At 47.8% G+C, this 18,210-nt stretch overlaps 1 protein-coding gene across 3 annotated transcripts in view; it reads left to right on the top strand.

Moving 5' to 3' along the window:
• REEP1 (receptor accessory protein 1) overlaps nucleotides 1–18,210 on the top strand; it is a 106,500-nt gene that overhangs the window by 48,780 nt on the left and 39,510 nt on the right. For 2 of the 3 annotated variants that reach the window (XM_073342861.2, XM_073342863.2), the window contains 3 exons: nucleotides 3,590–3,666; nucleotides 9,118–9,238; nucleotides 11,420–11,533. In XM_073342861.2, coding sequence (XP_073198962.1) covers nucleotides 3,590–3,666; nucleotides 9,118–9,238; nucleotides 11,420–11,533 — 312 coding nt within the window. Of the gene's footprint in view, nucleotides 1–3,589; nucleotides 3,667–9,117; nucleotides 9,239–11,419; nucleotides 11,534–16,410; nucleotides 16,562–18,210 lie in introns of those variants that run through there. The other variant, XM_073342862.1, reaches the window with a different exon arrangement.

The following is an 18,210-nucleotide window of genomic DNA, read 5'->3' as shown; positions in this document are numbered from 1 at the left end:
ATGTCAGTTAGGGGTGTGCTTTTTCTTTAATCAATATAGTTATACCAATACAAGCCCTTGGGTTAGGGTTGCCAGGTGTCCGGTTTTCAACCGGTTCACCTGCTCAAAAAGGGACCCTGGCACTAGCTTCAGTCAACACTAGCTCCGGTCAGCACCGTTGACCAGGCCATTAAAAGTCCGGTTGGCAACGCAGTGGGGCTAAGGTAGGCTCCCTGCCCAGCTCTGCATAGCTCCTGGGAAGTGGCCGGCATGTCCCTCTGGCTCCTAGGTGGAGGGGCGGCCACGGGGGTCACATGTGCTTCCCCCACCCCGAGCACCAGCTCTGCAGCTCCCATTGGCCGGGAATGGTGGCCAATGGGAGCTGCGGGAGCGGTGCTTGCAGGTGGCTGCTCCTCTGCCTAGGAGTCAAAGGGCCATGTTGCTGCTTCCTGGGAGCCACCCAAGGTCAGTGCCGCCCAGAGCCCGCACACCGAGCTTCCTCCCGTGCTCCAACCTCCTGCCCCAGCTTGGAACCTCCTCCGTCATGCAAACTCCCTCCCGGATCCCGCACCCCCTTCCACACCTCTGGCCCCGCCCAGAGCCCCCTCCCACACTCTGAACCGCTCGGCCCCAACCTGGAGCCCCCTCCTGCACCCCAAATCCCTCATCCCCGGCACCACCCCAGAACCTGCACCCACAGCCCCACCCCAGAACCTGCACCCCCAGCCAGAGCCCACACCCTCTCCCTCACCCCAGTCGCCTGCCCCAGCCCGGAGCCCCCTCCCACACACCAAATCCTTTGGCCTTCGCCATGAGCACCCCAAACCCATCATCCCCAGCCTCACCCCAGAGCCTGCACCCCCACCCCAGAGCCCATATCCCCTCCCACACCCCAACCTCCTGCCTCAGGCCGGAGCCTCCTCCCACACTCCGAACTCCTGCCCCAACCCAGACCTCCCTCCCACACTCTGCAACCCTTGGCCCCAACCTGGAGCCTCCTCCTGCACCCCAAACCCCTCATCCCCAGCCACACCCCAGATCCTGCACCCCAGCTGGAGCCCTCACCCCCTCCCACATCCCAACCCCCTGCCTCAGCCTGGTGAAAATGAGCGAGGGTGGGGGAGAGTGAGCGATGGAGGGAGAGGGGGTGGAGTGAGCGGGGGCGGGCCTCAGAGAAGAGGCAGGGCAAGGGTGGGGCCTTGGGGTGGGGCGGGTAGGAGGTGGGGCAAGAATGTTCGGTTTTCTGCAATTAGAAAGTTGGCAACCCTACCTTGAATGGATGCAGTTATATCAGTAAAGGTACCTTATACCAGTATAGCTTATTCCCTTTCCCATGTGGGAATAGTTATACCAGTATAAAGCACCTTTACTCTGATATACTTTATCCACACTTGGGCTTGATCTATACTTAATAGTTTTGCCAGCATTGCTATGTTAGTTAGGAGTGTGAGGAAATCGCCACCCCGCTTCCCAAACTGATGTAGCTGTGCCAGCAAAAATCCTAGTGTAGATGCTGTTACATGGACAAAAAGGAACTTTTGCCAGTATAGCTTATTCTGTTTGGGGAACTGGTGTAAACTATATTGGCAAAAAAATTATTGGTAGCATAATCTACATTTCCACTAGGGTATTGGGTGGGGTTAGCCAATGTAGCCCTCCTGACATATCTACACTAGCAAACCAAGTGTGGAAAAGGCCTGCCAGGAGTGGTACTTCTTAATTATTCTGGTTGAGTTACCATAGTACACCTTTTTAGTGTAGACAAGACCTCTGACTCTTAAAGTACTTCACTGATATTGTTTAATGAAGCTTAATAGCACCCCTGTGAGGTTGCTGAGACTTACTCAGGGGAGTTGGTCAAAAAATTTTGTTCACAATATATTTTTCAACAAAAAATGGCTTTTTTAGCAAAATGGAAATATCCATGGGAAATGTCACGATTCAACGACGTGTTATTGGAAAAACATTTGATTTGTTTTTGTCAACTGAAAAATTTCCGCCAGTCAGGCAAAAATTTTCAGTGAAACAAAGAATGTTCGCCCAACTGGTCAAACATTTTGATTTTTGGTTGCCAAAAAAACAAAACAAACTAAACAAACAAATAACCAAGAAGTTTTCAGCCTGGCAGTTTTTCAATGAAAACTTTTTTTAAAAATTCATCTTTATCAAATTCATCACTGGGGGGTGGAGAACGCATTTTCACCACTGAAATGCAGCTGCCTCTGGGATGTAAGGCAACAGCCCTACAGTATGCTTTAAGATGGGAAATTAAGAATATTGTGTCCATCTGTGCTGTTGGCGGTATGTTAGCTGGTAGGCTTGTCAGCCCAGGAAAAAATGGTTGTTACCCCTGAATCCGTTTCAGGTCCCTGCTTCAAGATGCAATTTTCCATTCAAACACCCAAAATGCATGAATAACTCAAAGCAAAGCAATTCCCTGACCAGCACAGGCTGAGGCCCTTGCCTCTCTCAGCCAGCAGAAAGAAGAAGTGCCCTTCCCTTAAATCCTTGCAGGGTCATGTAACAGACAGGTAACCTTTAACACTTTCCTGGCTTTTTTTAACCCTGTCACAGGCCATTTAGGTAAGGTAAGTATATTTTGTCTAACTGCAAAGACATCCCTACTCTTATGTCACGTACCATGGGATCTCTAATGACCACAGATGGTTAGGACCTCGGCTATGTACGTGTAACCCCCACCCAGTCAGTATGGCACTCTGTCCCCCTCTCGTCATGGCTGGGCCGTGTACAGAGGTTGATGAGCCTGCTACAGCCTTGACCTCTGGAGCTAAAAGCCTCTATTGCCTAAGCTAAAAGACCCACCTCTGTTAGCCTTGGCTGCAGCAGGCTCACCAACCTCTTTCTGTGGCCCCGACCACTAAAGGGGCACAAAGCACCACACTGAGTGGGTGTGGGTTACATAGGTCATCTGAGAGAAGACACCTCCAATAGCACAGCTCCTTCTGTCAGCAAATTTGGGTGTGCTGGAACTTACTCAGAGGGAATCATAAGCACCCTTTCCTTCCTGCAGTACTTAGAGGTCACTTGGCGATCTCCCATCCATGTATTGACCTAACCTAACCCTGATTATAGGCCATGACCAGATGGGATTACCGCACCAGGTAAAGTGATAGCAGGGTTGCACTTGCATTTGCAGATGAAGAGGGAAGTTATATGGCATCATCTGTATGTTCTAGTGTTATCAAACTGTCTAAATCACTATCTCAGTCGGACAGCAATTCTACAGCAGAAACTCCTCGTGGAATACGAGCAGCGAGTCTGACTACTTGGTCTTTTGGTCAGATTGATCATAAAGGACAAATTCCTTCTTCACGTGGGTTTGTGCATGACTCTGATTTGTGTTGTGGACTACACCTATGTGACAACTTGCTGCGTGACACCTGGCAAAGCCCTTAAGTTCTCCATGCCTGCACAACAGGGTTCTGAGGCTTTCTTGTCAATAAGCATATCACCAGGCAGCTGTGGATGGGCTGAGCTTTGGGATCCTCAGGTGAAAGGTGCTCTCCCCTAAAAGAGTAAAATACCATCACTGTACATTTGTGCCTTCCTAGAACAACACGGTTACAAAATATCTGATTTCTCTTCACAGGTCAAATGGATGATGTACTGGATCATATTTGCACTCTTCACGACAGCCGAGACTTTCACAGATCTCTTTCTTTGCTGGTGAGCGTCAGACCGAGGTGGGGCATTTGTAATGAGATAGGGAGGAAAACAGAAGAGTTTGTAAGGGAACAGAGCTCCAGAGAGAGGATTGTAAGACTGTGTCATTTCCTGTGCAAGGGGTTGAATGTCAGGTGCATGGCGTGTTTTGCTTGGAGGACCAGCACTTCCTCTCTTAGCGCTGCCAGGTTTAGGGGTTGGGAAATACTAACGTCAGGGGAACTGCTCGGGTGCCTGTGAGAAAGCAGTTGGAACTGGAGAGAGTTTGACGAAGGTCTGTCACTGTCAACAGAGGATGGCTGAGCCAGCAGCCCTCTTCTGCTGTGGACACTGGTGCAGGTGTTAGAATGGAGACAGGCACATGGAAAGAGTGGAATGGGTATGTGAGAGAGGAGAGGTGAACATGAGTGAGGGGAAAAGGGAAAAAGGGGAGAGAAAGGGATAGGGGGAAGGAAGAGATGGAGGAAGGAAGAAGGAGAAGGAAGATACAAACAGGAATAAGACAAACCACTTTAACTTTTTCCCTTCTAAAACTTTCTAATCCCTAGAGTAAGCAAGTTTCAGAGTAACAGCCGTGTTAGTCTGTCTTTGCAAAAAGAAAAGGAGTACTTGTGGCACCTTAGAGACTAACCAATTTATTTGAGCATGAGCTTTCGTGAGCTACAGCTCACTTCATCGGATGCATACCGTGGAAACTGCAGTAGACATTATATACACACAGAGACCATGAAACAATACCCCCTCCCACCCCACTGTCCTGCTGGTAATAGCTTATCTAAAGTGATCATCAAGTTGGGCCATTTCCAGCACAAATCCAGGTTTTCTCACCCTCCGCCCCCCCCCACACACACAAACTCACTCTCCTGCTGGTAATAGCCCATCCAAAGTGACCACTCTCTTCACAATGTGTATGATAATCAAGGTGGGTCATTTCCAGCACAAATCCAGGTTCTCTCACTCCCTCACCCCCCTCCAAAAACCACACACACAAACTCACTCTCCTGCTGGTAATAGCTTATCAAAAGTGACCACTCTCCCTACAATGTGCATGATAATCAAGGTGGGCCAATTCCAGCACAAATCCAGGTTTTCTCACCCCCCCTCACCCCCATACACAAACAAACTCACTCTCCTACTGGTAATAGCTTATCTGAAGTGATCATTTAGTTGGCCATTTCCAGCACAAATCCAGGTTTTCTCACCCCCCCACCCCCATACATACACAAACTCACTCTCCTGCTGGTAATAGCTCATCCAAAGGGACCACTCTCCCTACAATGTGCATGGTAATCAAGGTGGGTCATTTCCAGCACAGATCCAGGCTTTCTCACCCCCTCCCCCCCCGGGGGAACACACACACACATAAACTCACTCTCCTGCTGGCAATAGCTCATCCAAACTGACCACTCTCCAAGTTTAAATCCAAGTTTAACCAGAACGTCTGGGGAAGGGGGTAGGAAAAAGCAAGGGGAAATAGGCTACCTTGCATAATGACTTAGCCACTCCCAGTCTCTATTTAAGCCTAAATTAATAGTATCCAATTTGCAAATGAATTCCAATTCAGCAGTTTCTCACTGGAGTCTGGATTTGAAGTTTTTTTTGTTGTAAGATAGTGACCTTCATGTCGGTGATTGCGTGACCAGAGAGATTGAAGTGTTCTCCGACTGGTTTATGAATGTTATAATTCTTGACATCTGATTTGTGTCCACTTATTCTTTTACGTAGAGACTGTCCAGTTTGACCAATGTACATGGCAGAGGGGCATTGCTGGCACATGATGGCATATATCACATTGGTGGATGTGCAGGTGAACGAGCCTCTGATAGTGTGGCTGATGTTATTAGGCCCTGTGATGGTGTTCCCTGAATAGATATGTGGGCACAGTTGGCAACGGGCTTTGTTGCAAGGATAGGTTCCTGGGCTAATGGTTCTGTTGTGTGGTATGTGGTTGTTGGTGAGTATTTGCTTCAGGTTGCGGGGCTGTCTGTAGGCAAGGACTGGCCTGTCTCCCAAGATTTGTGAGAGTGTTGGGTCATCCTTCAGGATAGGTTGTAGATCCTTAATAATGCGTTGGAGGGGTTTTAGTTGGGGGCTGAAGGTGACGGCTAGTGGCGTTCTGTTATTTTCTTTGTTGGCCCTGTCCTGTAGTAGGTGACTTCTGGGAACTCTTCTGGCTCTATCAATCTGTTTCTTCACTTCCGCAGGTGGGTATTGTAGTTGTAAGAAAGCTTGATAGAGATCTTGTAGGTGTTTGTCTCTGTCTGAGGGGTTGGAGCAAATGCGGTTGTATCGCAGAGCTTGGCTGTAGACAATGGATTGTGTGGTGTGGTCAGGGTGAAAGCTGGAGGCATGTAGGTAGGAATAGCGGTCAGTAGGTTTCCGGTATAGGGTGGTGTTTAGGTGACCATCGTTTATTAGCACTGTAGTGTCCAGGAAGTGGATCTCTTGTGTGGACTGGACCAGGCTGAGGTTAATGGTGGGATGGAAATTGTTGAAATCATGGTGGAATTCCTCAAGGACTTCTTTTCCATGGGTCCAGATGATGAAGATGTCATCAATATAGCGCAAGTAGAGTAGGGGCATTAGGGGACGAGAGCTGAGGAAGCGTTGTTCTAAATCAGCCATAAAAATGTTTGCATACTGTGGGGCCATGCGGGTACCCATAGCAGTCCCGCTGATCTGAAGGTATACATTGTCCCCAAATGTAAAATAGTTATGGGTAAGGACAAAGTCACAAAGTTCAGCCACCAGGTTAGCCGTGACATTATCGGGGGTGGGGGGGGGGGGTGAGAAAGCCTGGATCTGTGCTGGAAATGACCCACCTTGATTATCATGCACATTGTAGGGAGAGTGGTCACTTTTGATAAGCTATTACCAGCAGGAGAGTGAGTTTGTGTGTGTGGTTTTTGGAGGGGGGTGAGGGAGTGAGAGAACCTGGATTTGTGCTGGAAATGACCCACCTTGATTATCATACACATTGTGAAGAGAGTGGTCACTTTGGATGGGCTACTACCAGCAGGAGAGTGAGTTTGTGGGGGGGGGCGGAGGGTGAGAAAACCTGGATTTGTGCTGGAAGTGGCCCAACTTGATGATCACTTTAGATAAGCTATTACCAGCAGGACAGTGGGGTGGGAGGGGGTATTGTTTCATGGTCTCTGTGTGTATATAATGTCTACTGCAGTTTCCACGGTATGCATCCGATGAAGTGAGCTGTAGCTCACGAAAGCTCATGCTCAAATAAATTGGTTAGTCTCTAAGGTGCCACAAGTCCTCCTTTTCTTTTTAGGGTAAGCAAGTGTGTTACGTGTTCCTCTCTGTGCCTGCTCCACAGTGGTTAGGAGTCTATTAGCCTGTGATGGGATGTTAGATGGGGTAGGATCTGAGTTACCCAGGAAAGAATTTTCTGTAGTATCTGGCTGGTGAATCTTGCCCATATGCTCAGGGTTTAGCTGATCGCCATATTTGGGGTCGGGAAGGAATTTTCCTCCAAGGCAGATTGGAAGAAGCCCTGGAGGTTTCTCGCCTTCCTCTGTAGCATGGGGCACAGGTCACTTGCTGGAGGATTCTCTGCTCCTTGAAGTCTTTAAACCACGATTTGAGGACTTCAATAGCTCAGACATAGGTGAGAGGTTTTTCGCAGGAGTGGGTGGGTGAAATTCTGTGGCCTGCGTTGTGCAGGAGGTCAGACTAGATGATCATAATGGTCCCTTCTGACCTTAGTATCTATGAATCTATTGCAGTCCCAGTTGAGAGAGCTGCCATCTTGGCCGATACACTGGGAATTGAACCGGGAGCCTCCAGAGCTAAAAGCATGAGCTACTAAAGCTTGAGCTAGAGATCCAGGAGAAAGCCCTGTAGGGGCTGTAGCAGACTGATATTCAGGTTGGGTACAGAAGGGCCTGCAACACACACTCCGCAGTGGGTTTCAATAGCAGGAGGTATTACTTGTTCCTGCTCTGTCCTTTTCCTTTGGGATAGATACTTGGGTGTATAGGAGCACAAAGGAAAATGACATTCTTTGTTTGCCAAAGGGCCGAGCCTGTGCACCCTGCAGCTTCCTCCCAGTCTGTTCTCATGTGGGGGGTTCGGAGGGGAGGAACACAGGTCATTGTTAAAGTGGAGTGTTAAGGTCAATAGAGGCTTTGGGTGCTCAGCACTTCTGCAAATCGGACCACTGGCACTGAAGTGAGGGGGAAAACTCCTGTGGGCTTTGGACTAGGCCTCTTAGGTAGGTACCTAACATCAGGCACATTTTGACCACTCTTATACGGCCTGATCCAATGCCCATTGAAGCCAATGGAAACCGGAGAAGTGAATGGGCTTTGTGTCAAGTTCTTAATCCTTACCCATGTACCTTACCAAGGGCCCAGACCTACAAGGTGCTGATCACCTGCAGGGAGCACTCTTTTCAATGGGAGTTTCAGGGAGCTCACCACCACACAGAATCCGGCCCAAAAGGAGGCATTATGTTGGTACTTCAGTGTGTCCTTAACTCATTGGGTCCTGATCCAGGGGGTATGACTGCAGCTCATATATGGGCCTGAGTTAGCTGTCGTCGAGCTCACTTGGGTTCCAGAGATGACGATGCAGCAGCGCACGCTACAGTGCAGGTTAGCCACACAAGTCACTGTGTGCGGTTCTGAGCGGGCTTGTACAGACTGTGCTGCTGTGACTTCACGCTGAGAAGATTAAAGCTAGCTTGGGTCTCCCATGACTGCAGTGTAGACATTCTCTTAACTGAGGGAAATGAGACACGTAAACCATCTGCAGAAAACGCAGAGGACAGGTTAGATTTTTAAAATTCTCTGTGTTAAGTCACGGTGCTGCTAGCAAAACAAAATGGAAGGACATGTGGTTATAACAGGAATGTCTCTGATTATTAGTAATTGTTATTGTGTGTATATTACAGTAGTGCCAGAAATCCCCAGGGAGGATTGGGCTCCATTACGCTGCACACTATACAAGCACAGATAATGGGACAGCGCCTGCATAATGTGAAAGGAATGGTGGTTCGAGTCCATGATAAGTGCCATCTAACTGCAGAAAGGCAGAGAGACGAAAGGTGTATAAATAAATCCAGAGGCTGGTTTGCTGGCTGCTGGTGGGTGTGATAGGTAGTGTTCTCTCTGCACCCCAGGCCTGTAAGGGCTGGGAACAGTGCAAAGAAAGCCTCTATGGCCCCTTTGTGCATACCGCACCCCTTGTCACTTAATTGGCTCTTGGGGTTCCTGTTAAATAACGTTGCTGACACCTGGCTGCCAGAAAACTTTGCATAGCGCTCAGCCAGAGTTTGGGTGTGAGTGAATGTGGAAAGAGGGTGGTAGATCCTTAGGACACTCAGGTAGACAGAAACCAGCCTAGGCTCTGAATCTGCCAATTGCTAACTGCCTTGGGCTTCTATTATCATCAGAGAAGCAGTTACCATGAATTTATGTCATCTTTGTTTTCCCATAGGTTTCCATTCTATTATGAACTGAAAATAGCTTTTGTAGCTTGGTTGCTGTCTCCATACACAAAAGGCTCCAGCCTCCTGTATAGAAAATTTGTACACCCAACACTGTCTTCAAAAGAAAAGGTAATTACAGGTGTTCATGCCCTAACTGAGTGGATGGCTCACAGCGGTGGAATTAGTGTGTTTACCGTATGTCAGCTGTATCAACGGCTTTCATCTCAAGAAGATGAGTCACTGCTTTTTCTTTTATTTATTTTTGTTCTTTGATCTTCTCTTTGGTTTTTTTTTTTGTATCAGCAGCTGCTGAGCTCATTCAGAATAACTTAACTACGTCTGGGCATCAGAGAACCTAAGAGGGTGGGATACATGTATTTTGTTTTCCCTGAAAATACCACCCTGAAAATAGTCCTTCCTTGCATGACAAACTTCACAGTGTTGGAAATGCTGACTGAATGTAGCTGGGGTGACAAGGTGGGTGAGGTAATATCGTTTATTGGACCAACTTCTGTTGATGAGAGAGACAAGCTTTTGAGCCACACAGCACTCTTCTTCAGGTCTAGGAAAGGCACTCTGAGCATCACAGCTAAATGGAAGGTGGAACAGATTGGTTAGCATAAGTATGTAGCACATATTCTAAGGGACTTCTCAAGGTAGAGTGGTCTATTAACACCTCTGCAGTCATAGGACAAAAAGAGGGGATTAGTGGGTTACAGATAGTTGTAATAAACCATAAATTCAGTCTCTAACTCAGGCCTGATCTACACTGCAGAGATAGGTCGACATAAACTAACTCTACACTACACATCTACACTAAAGTAGATGCACAGGGAGAACTGTGGAAAAGGATCTGGACCACAAGTGGACCACAAGCTAAATATGAATCAACAGTGTAACACTTTTGCAAAAAAAAAAAAAAAAAAAGCGAACATCATTCTGGGATGTATTAGCAGGAGTGTGGTAAGCAAGACACATGAAGTAATTCTTCCGCTCTGCTCCACGCTGATCAGGCCTCAACTGGAGTATTGTGTCCAGTTCTGGGCCCCACATTTCAGGAAAGATGTGGACAAATTGGAGAAAGTCCAGAGAAGAGCAACAAAAATGATTAAAGGTCTAGAAAACATGACTTATGAGGGAAGATTGAAAAAATTGGGTTTGTTTAGTCTGGAAGCGATAAGACTGAGAGGGGACATAACAGTTTTCAAGTACTGTGACAAAGTTCCTCCTCTGCTTTGGTGGGTCCCGCACTTATTGGCAGATTTGCTTGCCTCAGGGATTCATGGCTGCCCTCAGTTTGGCCACTTTTGCTAGTGACTCAAACCTGCTGTTCACTCAGCTAACCTCATCACTGGCCAGCGTGGGGAAAAGGAAGGAGAACAATTCCCTCAGTCTCTGCTGGTCCGCCTAGTGGGTCGGGGGACAGGCCAGGACCTTCCCCTCTGGTGGGACCCAGAGTGCAGGTCAACTCCTCCTGTATCCAATAGGGAGTTGGGGGGATGGGGAGAACCCTAGCCCGCCCTCTACTCCAGGTTCCAGCCCAGGGCCCTGTGGATCACAGCTGTCCATAGTGTTTCATGTAACACCTGTGTGACATCTACAACTCCCTGGGTTACTTCCCCATGGCCTCCTCCCAATACCTTCTGTATCCTTACCACAGAACCTTCCTCCTGATGCCAGATAGCATTTGTACTCCTCAGTCCTCCAGCAGCACACCCTCTCCCTCTCAGCTCCTTGTGTGCCCCTCACTGACTGAAGTGAGGTCCTTTTTAAACCAGGTGCCCTGATTAGCCTGCCTTAATTGATTCTAGCAGCTTCTTAATTGGCTCCAGGTATCCTAATTAGCCTATCTGCCTTAATTGGTTCCAACAAGTTCCTGATTGTTCTGGAACTGCCCCCGTTACCTGACCCAGGGGAAAGGGACCTGCTTAACCTGGGGCTAATATATCTGCCTTCTATCACTCTCCTTTAGTAGTGGGTGGGCAGAAGCCCGGTCACCTCCTGGATTTTTTATTTTAAGAAAAAAAAAATCACTCTCCTGTAGCCATCTGGCCCGACCCTGTCACACCACTCAGACTTGTAGGCCCAATTCTCCACTCACAGAATAAAAGCAACTCCCAGAGGTTTCAGTGGAAGCTACTGCTCTCCTGCCGTCCTCTTTTCCTTTTCAAGTACTGGCTGTACTCCAGTTGCTGGGAAGGAGGGAGGGAGATGGCCGCGTCTATGAATGATGGCCTGACCCTTGAGAGAGATGGCAGGAGGTCTGAACTCTTCCCTCTTGTGCTTTTTTTTTTTGGTCTTGCATGACAGGAAATTGATGACTGCCTCGTCCAAGCGAAGGATCGGAGCTACGATGCCCTGGTGCACTTTGGGAAGCGGGGACTGAATGTCGCAGCAACAGCAGCCGTGATGGCAGCTTCCAAGGTAACAGCCAGGAGAGCGCAGGTCATGGCGGTGCCGTTAGCCTCTCAATTGGGTCTGGGTCCATCATCTATGGTAACAACACAGCAGGGCGGAGAGGAGGAAGGCGTGGGGGGGAGTCCAGAATTCTTCCAGTAGTTACGATCCTGCCTCCCAGCGTCCTGTTCACCAGCCTCATGGGTGCGTCTTGGGATGAACACATTATGCAAGACCATGATGCTGTGGGAGTGAATGAAGGGGGTAAACGCAAGGGGCCAAGCTTTGCCTTCAGGTCTGCGTGAGGGCTTCTGCTGAGCAGGATGCGGAGCAGCACACTCTAGCCTTATGATGATGTACAATTAGATTTCCATGAGCGATACTGATTAATGATACCCAGGAACAGTTACTACTCCAGGCTGGGAAATTGCTTAATGGCTCCTTTGAGGAAAAATTAAGCTCAGCTGTCCAGTTATTCCCTGCCCCCTTTCACAGGAGAAAGCACAGAGTAGGACTGAGGAGGGAGCCCCCACACCAGGCCTGTTGTTTCATTGGATTGTTAAAAAGGCTGGTTAACATTCTCACCTCTAATTTGGATGCTAATATCAGACCAATGAAATCTGAGGCTTCTGAACATTAAATGACCAGCTGCTGAGGTCAGGAAGGATCTCTTCTTTCATACCTTGTACAGCATCATATGATTGACTACGTTCATTATTATGTTGCGTGAAGGAAAGATCACTTTCCTTTGAAGCAGCAGATATTGGTCACTTTTGGAGACAGGATGCTGGATGTGATGGAGAAATGGTCTCATCTGATCCTTAGATGGAAAGTGCTCTAGATATGCAAAGCAGACACCCACATTGTTCTGTATTGCATCTGTACTGTTACACCCATGCCTAGTGCTACAGCAATATTGAGATCTGTTTTAAATGTGCAAAAGCCAAGAATGCTTATTTTGTTCCCTGCTCACAGTCGTCTGTTTCTAGATGTTGAGCTGACGTGATGCTGTATGTGTGAAGGTCCCTACAACACCTCCTCACAACAGTGAGACATTTGGCTGACACCTTGGCTGCGCCAAGGCCTTTTATGCCACTCTAGCAGCATAAAAGGGCCTTAAAATGGGCAGCAGCAGTCTACTGAGAGTATCACTGTCTCTGTACTGCCTTTGCTCCCAGCATGTGGTGTAGATGCACTGATGTCCCTGATGCATTGCACTACGTCTGTCTCTGCTTTCCAGGGCCTGCAGGAGCACGTTGGAAGCAGAGTACAAGTTAGAGCAGCCATGAGGCTGCGCTGATTTACACTTGAGGCTTGGCAGGGCCCTGTCCAACCCCAGAATATGGCCTAAAACCTTTGTGCCCCACCTCTCCCTCCTTGCCCTGAGCACAGGAACAGAATAATTGAGCCTTGGGCCCTTTCTCTTGAGGATCAATGAGTGTCACTGTCCTACTTGCCTCCTTTCTGCTCCTCAGGGATTTCTCTTGAAAAAGAATCTGTCTCTCTAAATGCTTGTTCTCTACCTTGAGAGGATATGTACACAGCTCCAGAGGTAGCAGGAGGCTGGGTGGAAGGGAGGCTGGAGACGGCCATAGAGAAGAAGGTCTGCAGTGAAAGAGGGGGACAGAGTAGTTCTAGGGATGATAGTTTTCCTTGATCTAATGGAGATCCTTGTTCAGTGTTAGAAGAAAGTATCTCCTTCTGTGATTCTTTACCATTGTCACACCTTACCTTTGGTTCTTATCATGCCCCTGTCCCTGCAGTATCTGAGCACCTCACAATCTTCAATCCTCACAACACATCTGTGAGGTAGAGAAGTGCTATTGACTCAATTTCAGATGGGGAAATGGAGGCACAGAGAGGCTAAATGAGTTGCCCAGGGTCACAGAAGAAGTCGATGGTAGAGCATGGACTTGAACCCAAGTTTCAGGCTTGGGCCCTAACCACTGAACCATCCTCCCTGTCTGCGACATCTTGGAAGGCCTACTCCTAGGAACAACACTTTAAATTAGGCTAGTACCCATAACAGGTAAGAAGTTTTACCTCGCTGCTTGTTTTCAGAAGTGGGAGAGTGGTTTAATGGCTAGCTCAGGGGATTAGTTTTGGATCGATTTGAGGCATTTGTAACAAAACAGTCACTCTGTTCTATTCCTGACTCTGGAAGGGAGTTTAATCTAATGGTTAGAGTAGGGGATGGAGTTGGGATTCCTGGGTTCTGCCGTCAGTTCAGTGTTTGGCCTTTGACAAGCCACTCACCTCTCTGTGCCTCAATTTATTCACCTGAAAAGTAGGTATAATACTTCTCTGCATTCCTAGGTGCTGAATTTTAATGACTTAATTATGATCTGGAGAGCATGTCAGGATGACAGACAGTGAATAAAACCAAAATACAGCTGTCATTAAGGGGAAATGTTTCTCCGCACCCTCACACCCAAGTTTAGAAAGTGCCCTATCCCCTATTTCAGTCGTCGGCTCCAGGACTCACACTGGCTTGTCTCCCCTAGCCTTTGGAAGGTGATAGCTAATATGTATATGGAGACAAGGCAGTTTGCCTTTAACACATGTTAAACTGCTCCAGTTGAAGCCCAAAGCCGAAGTTAGGCCCCCAAATCCATATTTCAGCACCAACATAAGTGGCCTAGCTTTCAGAAAGGCTTAGCCCCTGTGGAAAATGAAAAGGAGTACTTGTGGCACCTTAGAGCCTAACCAATTTATTTGAGCATAAGCTTTCGTGAGCTACAGCTCACTTCATCGGATGCATACTGTGGAAAGTTTAGAAGATCTTATTATATACACACAAAGCATGAAAAAATACCTCCTCCCACCCCACTCTCCTGCTGGTAATAGCTTATCTAAAGTGATCACTCTCCTTACAATGTGTATGATAATCAAGGTGGGCCATTTCCAACACAACTGCTATGGGTACCCGCATGGCACCACAGTATGCCAACATTTTTATGGCTGATTTAGAACAACGCTTCCTCAGCTCTCGTCCCCTAATGCCCCTACTCTACTTGCGCTACACTGATGACATCTTCATCATCTGGACCCATGGAAAAGAAGCCCTTGAGGAATTCCACCATGATTTCAACAATTTCCATCCCACCATCAACCACAGCCTGGTCCAGTCCACACAAGAGATCCACTTCCTGGACACTACAGTGCTAATAAACGATGGTCACATAAACACCACCCTATACCGGAAACCTACTGACCGCTATTCCTACCTACATGCCTCCAGCTTTCACCCTGACCACACCACACGATCCATCGTCTACAGCCAAGCTCTGCGATACAACCGCATTTGCTCCAACCCCTCAGACAGAGACAGACACCTACAAGATCTCTATCAAGCATTCTTACAACTACAATACCCACCTGTGGAAGTGAAGAAACAGATTAATAGAGCCAGAAGAGTTCCCAGAAGTCACCTACTACAGGACAGGACAGGCCTAACAAAGAAAATAACAGAACGCCACTAGCCGTCACCTTCAGCCCCCAACTAAAACCCCTCCAATGCATTATTAAGGACCTATCCTGAAGGATGACCCAACACTCTCACAAATCTTGGGAGACAGGCCAGTCCTTGCCTACAGACAGCCCCTCAACCTGAAGCAAATACTCACCAGCAACCACATACCACACAACAGAACCACTAACCCAGAAACCTATCCTTGCAACAAAGCCCGTTGCCAACTGTGCCCACATATCTATTCAGGGGACACCATGGATTTGTGTTGGAAATGGCCCACCTTGATTATCATACACATTGTAAAGAGAGTGATCACTTTAGATAAGCTATTACCAGCAGGAGAGTGGGGTGGGAGGAGGTATTTTTTCATGCTTTGTGTGTATATAATAAGATCTTCTAAACTTTCCACAGTATGCATCCGATGAAGTGAGCTGTAGCTCACGAAAGCTTATGCTCAAATAAATTAGTTAGTCTCTAAGGTGCCACAAATACTCCTTTTCTTTTTGCGAATGCAGACTAACACGGCTGTTACTCTGAAACCTGTGGAAAATGTGGCCTTACAAAGTAGAGAAAGGAAAGGTCCATCCCGTGTCCTACTTCAGCTGGAATTACAGGACAGAAATAGATGCTAAGGTATCTGGGGCCCCTCCTCAGCTGGTATAAATCAGTGTAGCATCTGTTGACCTAGGTACGAGGCTCTAGCCCTAAGCTTATCGGGTGCAGGCCCAGTTAAAGTGAGAAATGGACCCAGATCTAAGTACTCTTGAACTTTGAGACATGCCCCCTTCTTTTCCTTTTCTCTGGTGGACAAACCGTGTCCCTCACAGACCAAGATGCTACAAGCACAGGCTAGAATATACGTACCTCCTCCTTAGCTCAGTCAGATTCTCCACTGGCCTGACTGATAAATGGCCTAGATGTTTGATTAGCTGGACACAATTTAAAAAAAAAAAACAATAATTGTGCTGCCAGGCAAAAATATAGGTCATTATTAGACAGGTGAGGGGTTCTCAGAACCCCAAACCCCTTGTACCAATCTCCCCCGCTTGCATGTGCTCTCTCTCTCTCTCGTTCTCTCTCTCAAGACGAGTGGTACATTTCTGAGGCTCTCTGAGTGGAGACAAAGTCAGACATCTGGTGCTGGGTACTCAGCACAAAGTCCCTGTCCCACCACTTTGCATCCCCCTCGTGTTGCACCACAGTTCTTCCCTCAGCACACGGTGACTTCACGAGGGTAAGAACTAAGTGGTAGGATCCGGTAACGAGGTAAATCCTGATGTGCAGCCCCCTTAACTTCCATTAGTTCATCCCTTTGCCCTCTGAGGGGCACGGGGCTCCAGTCTGCTAACAAGACGTATACCAATCACCAACTCAGACACTTGCTCATATGTTGTCTCTCTTTCCTGGCCCTTCTTCTGGTTTTGCCTTTTAGATTGTGAGCTCTTCCTGGCTGGGACTACCTTCCAAATGTTTGCATGGCACCTGGCACGACAGGCTCTTTAGGCCTACTGCAAAATTGACGATGATGATGATAGCAAATGGGGAATGAAAAGCTGAAACCTCCTTGCAACAGCCACAGTGTTTTGGATGGGAAAAAAATGAGATGGAGAGAGAAGGCATGCATGACTGGCAGTGATGAAAAGCCTGTTTGTGCCTAATAGGTCTGAGAGATTGTCCGAGAGTCTGTCATGCATGTGAAAATATGACCTGAAACACTGCCAGAGTTGGTGGTAATTCTGGCTGTCTGCTAGAAGTGCCAGTCACACAAATTAAGGAGTTAGAATTGCAGCACACACACATCACCCTGGATCTCAAAAGCCTTTAGGGCCTGATCCAAAGCCCACTGGTTTCAGTGGAATGACTCCTAGCGACTCCACTGGGCTTTGGATCAGGCCCTCAGAAAATATCCTTGCTCTAGCATGTCTGTTTGGGCCAGTTCTTCCTCTCTGGGCAAACTCCGTCCCACTCTCTCAGGTTACCAGCAGGTTTCTAGATCCCACATAGGAGAATGCTGCCTTGGCACAATTTGCCAGTGGAGAGCTGCAGAGCGCTCCCCTTCAAATTGCATGTGTAGCTGAGTGATGTGGGGAGGGAGAACACTGCATCGGGCAGGGTGGATTTCCTTCCTTTGATCACATGCATAGAGCCCTCTTTGATAATTAAAGCCCTCTGTTTGTGGTAGATTCACCCCTTTGTATGCCTATCTAAGGTATCTGATGAAAACTCTATTCACAGCACTTAGCACATCCATCAAGATGAGGGCCCTATCCTGTCCCTAGTCTTTGTGGTCAGGATTTGCAAAAGTGGTAAGTGATTTTGGATGCCCAGCATGAGGGACCTTAAAGGGGCCTGGTTTCCAGGAGGGGCTGAGCACCTGTCCTCTGAAATCAGGCCTCCTTTAAGTGTCTCAAGTTGGGCACTCAAAATCAATGGTCTCTTGAAAAGCCTTGGCCTGGTTGTATTGGGCTAGTCAAGAGAAGGACACACAGCTTTCTTGAAGCATATAGTCATGGGCTGGCTATTACAGCGTTTCTCAAATTACCTCAGCGGCATGCCATGGCAGCAGAGCCCACCACTGCTTTGGGTTTCCAGAGGCCTTTTTCACTAACTACACTACAAACCAAACACATACTCAAACTCTTCGCTGCACACAGCCAGGGCAGGGCGGCTGCTTAATTCCCCCCGCCCCCAACTTCTGTTGGGTGTTTCTTTGATGTAAATCCAGCCCCAGTCAAAGGTAAAGATGACCTATAGCCAAAGCACAGGAGGGCAGAGCCGTGCTGCAAACGTGGAGAGAGTAGATTAGGAGGAACTGTCTGCAGGCATTGATGTAAAGTCCCCAGGAGAGGAAATGAACTGCACAAACAAACCAGCTGGATGTAACGAACAGTCACACCATCACAGTACAGTAAGCAAATTTCCCATTGTTTCTTTATTACTCTTTTAGTATTTTTTTTCACACTCTGTCGTGGTTACAGGAAAGATGTGGAATCAAGATTGAACAGAGCATTGGGGTGTGTGTGTGTGTATGTGTGTTCATATTGCTCTATGATGGCTAATCTATGGAGGCGATAGGTCTTAATATTACCAAAGCCCTTTTTAGCTCATGGGGAAGAGGCCTCTATTTCGGACCATAGGGTCCTGGGTTCTATTCCCAAAGCTTGTGCTTGCATCCGACTATGATAGCTTCTGTGTGCAACCATCACCTCTTTACAGTGTCTTTAGTAGATAT

Source organism: Lepidochelys kempii, chromosome 4 (genome assembly GCF_965140285.1).
Source record: "Lepidochelys kempii isolate rLepKem1 chromosome 4, rLepKem1.hap1, whole genome shotgun sequence".
Classification (NCBI taxonomy): domain Eukaryota; kingdom Metazoa; phylum Chordata; order Testudines; family Cheloniidae; genus Lepidochelys; species Lepidochelys kempii.
Note: the sequence above shows the minus strand (reverse complement) of the source record. Positions and strands in the feature narration are given on the sequence as shown.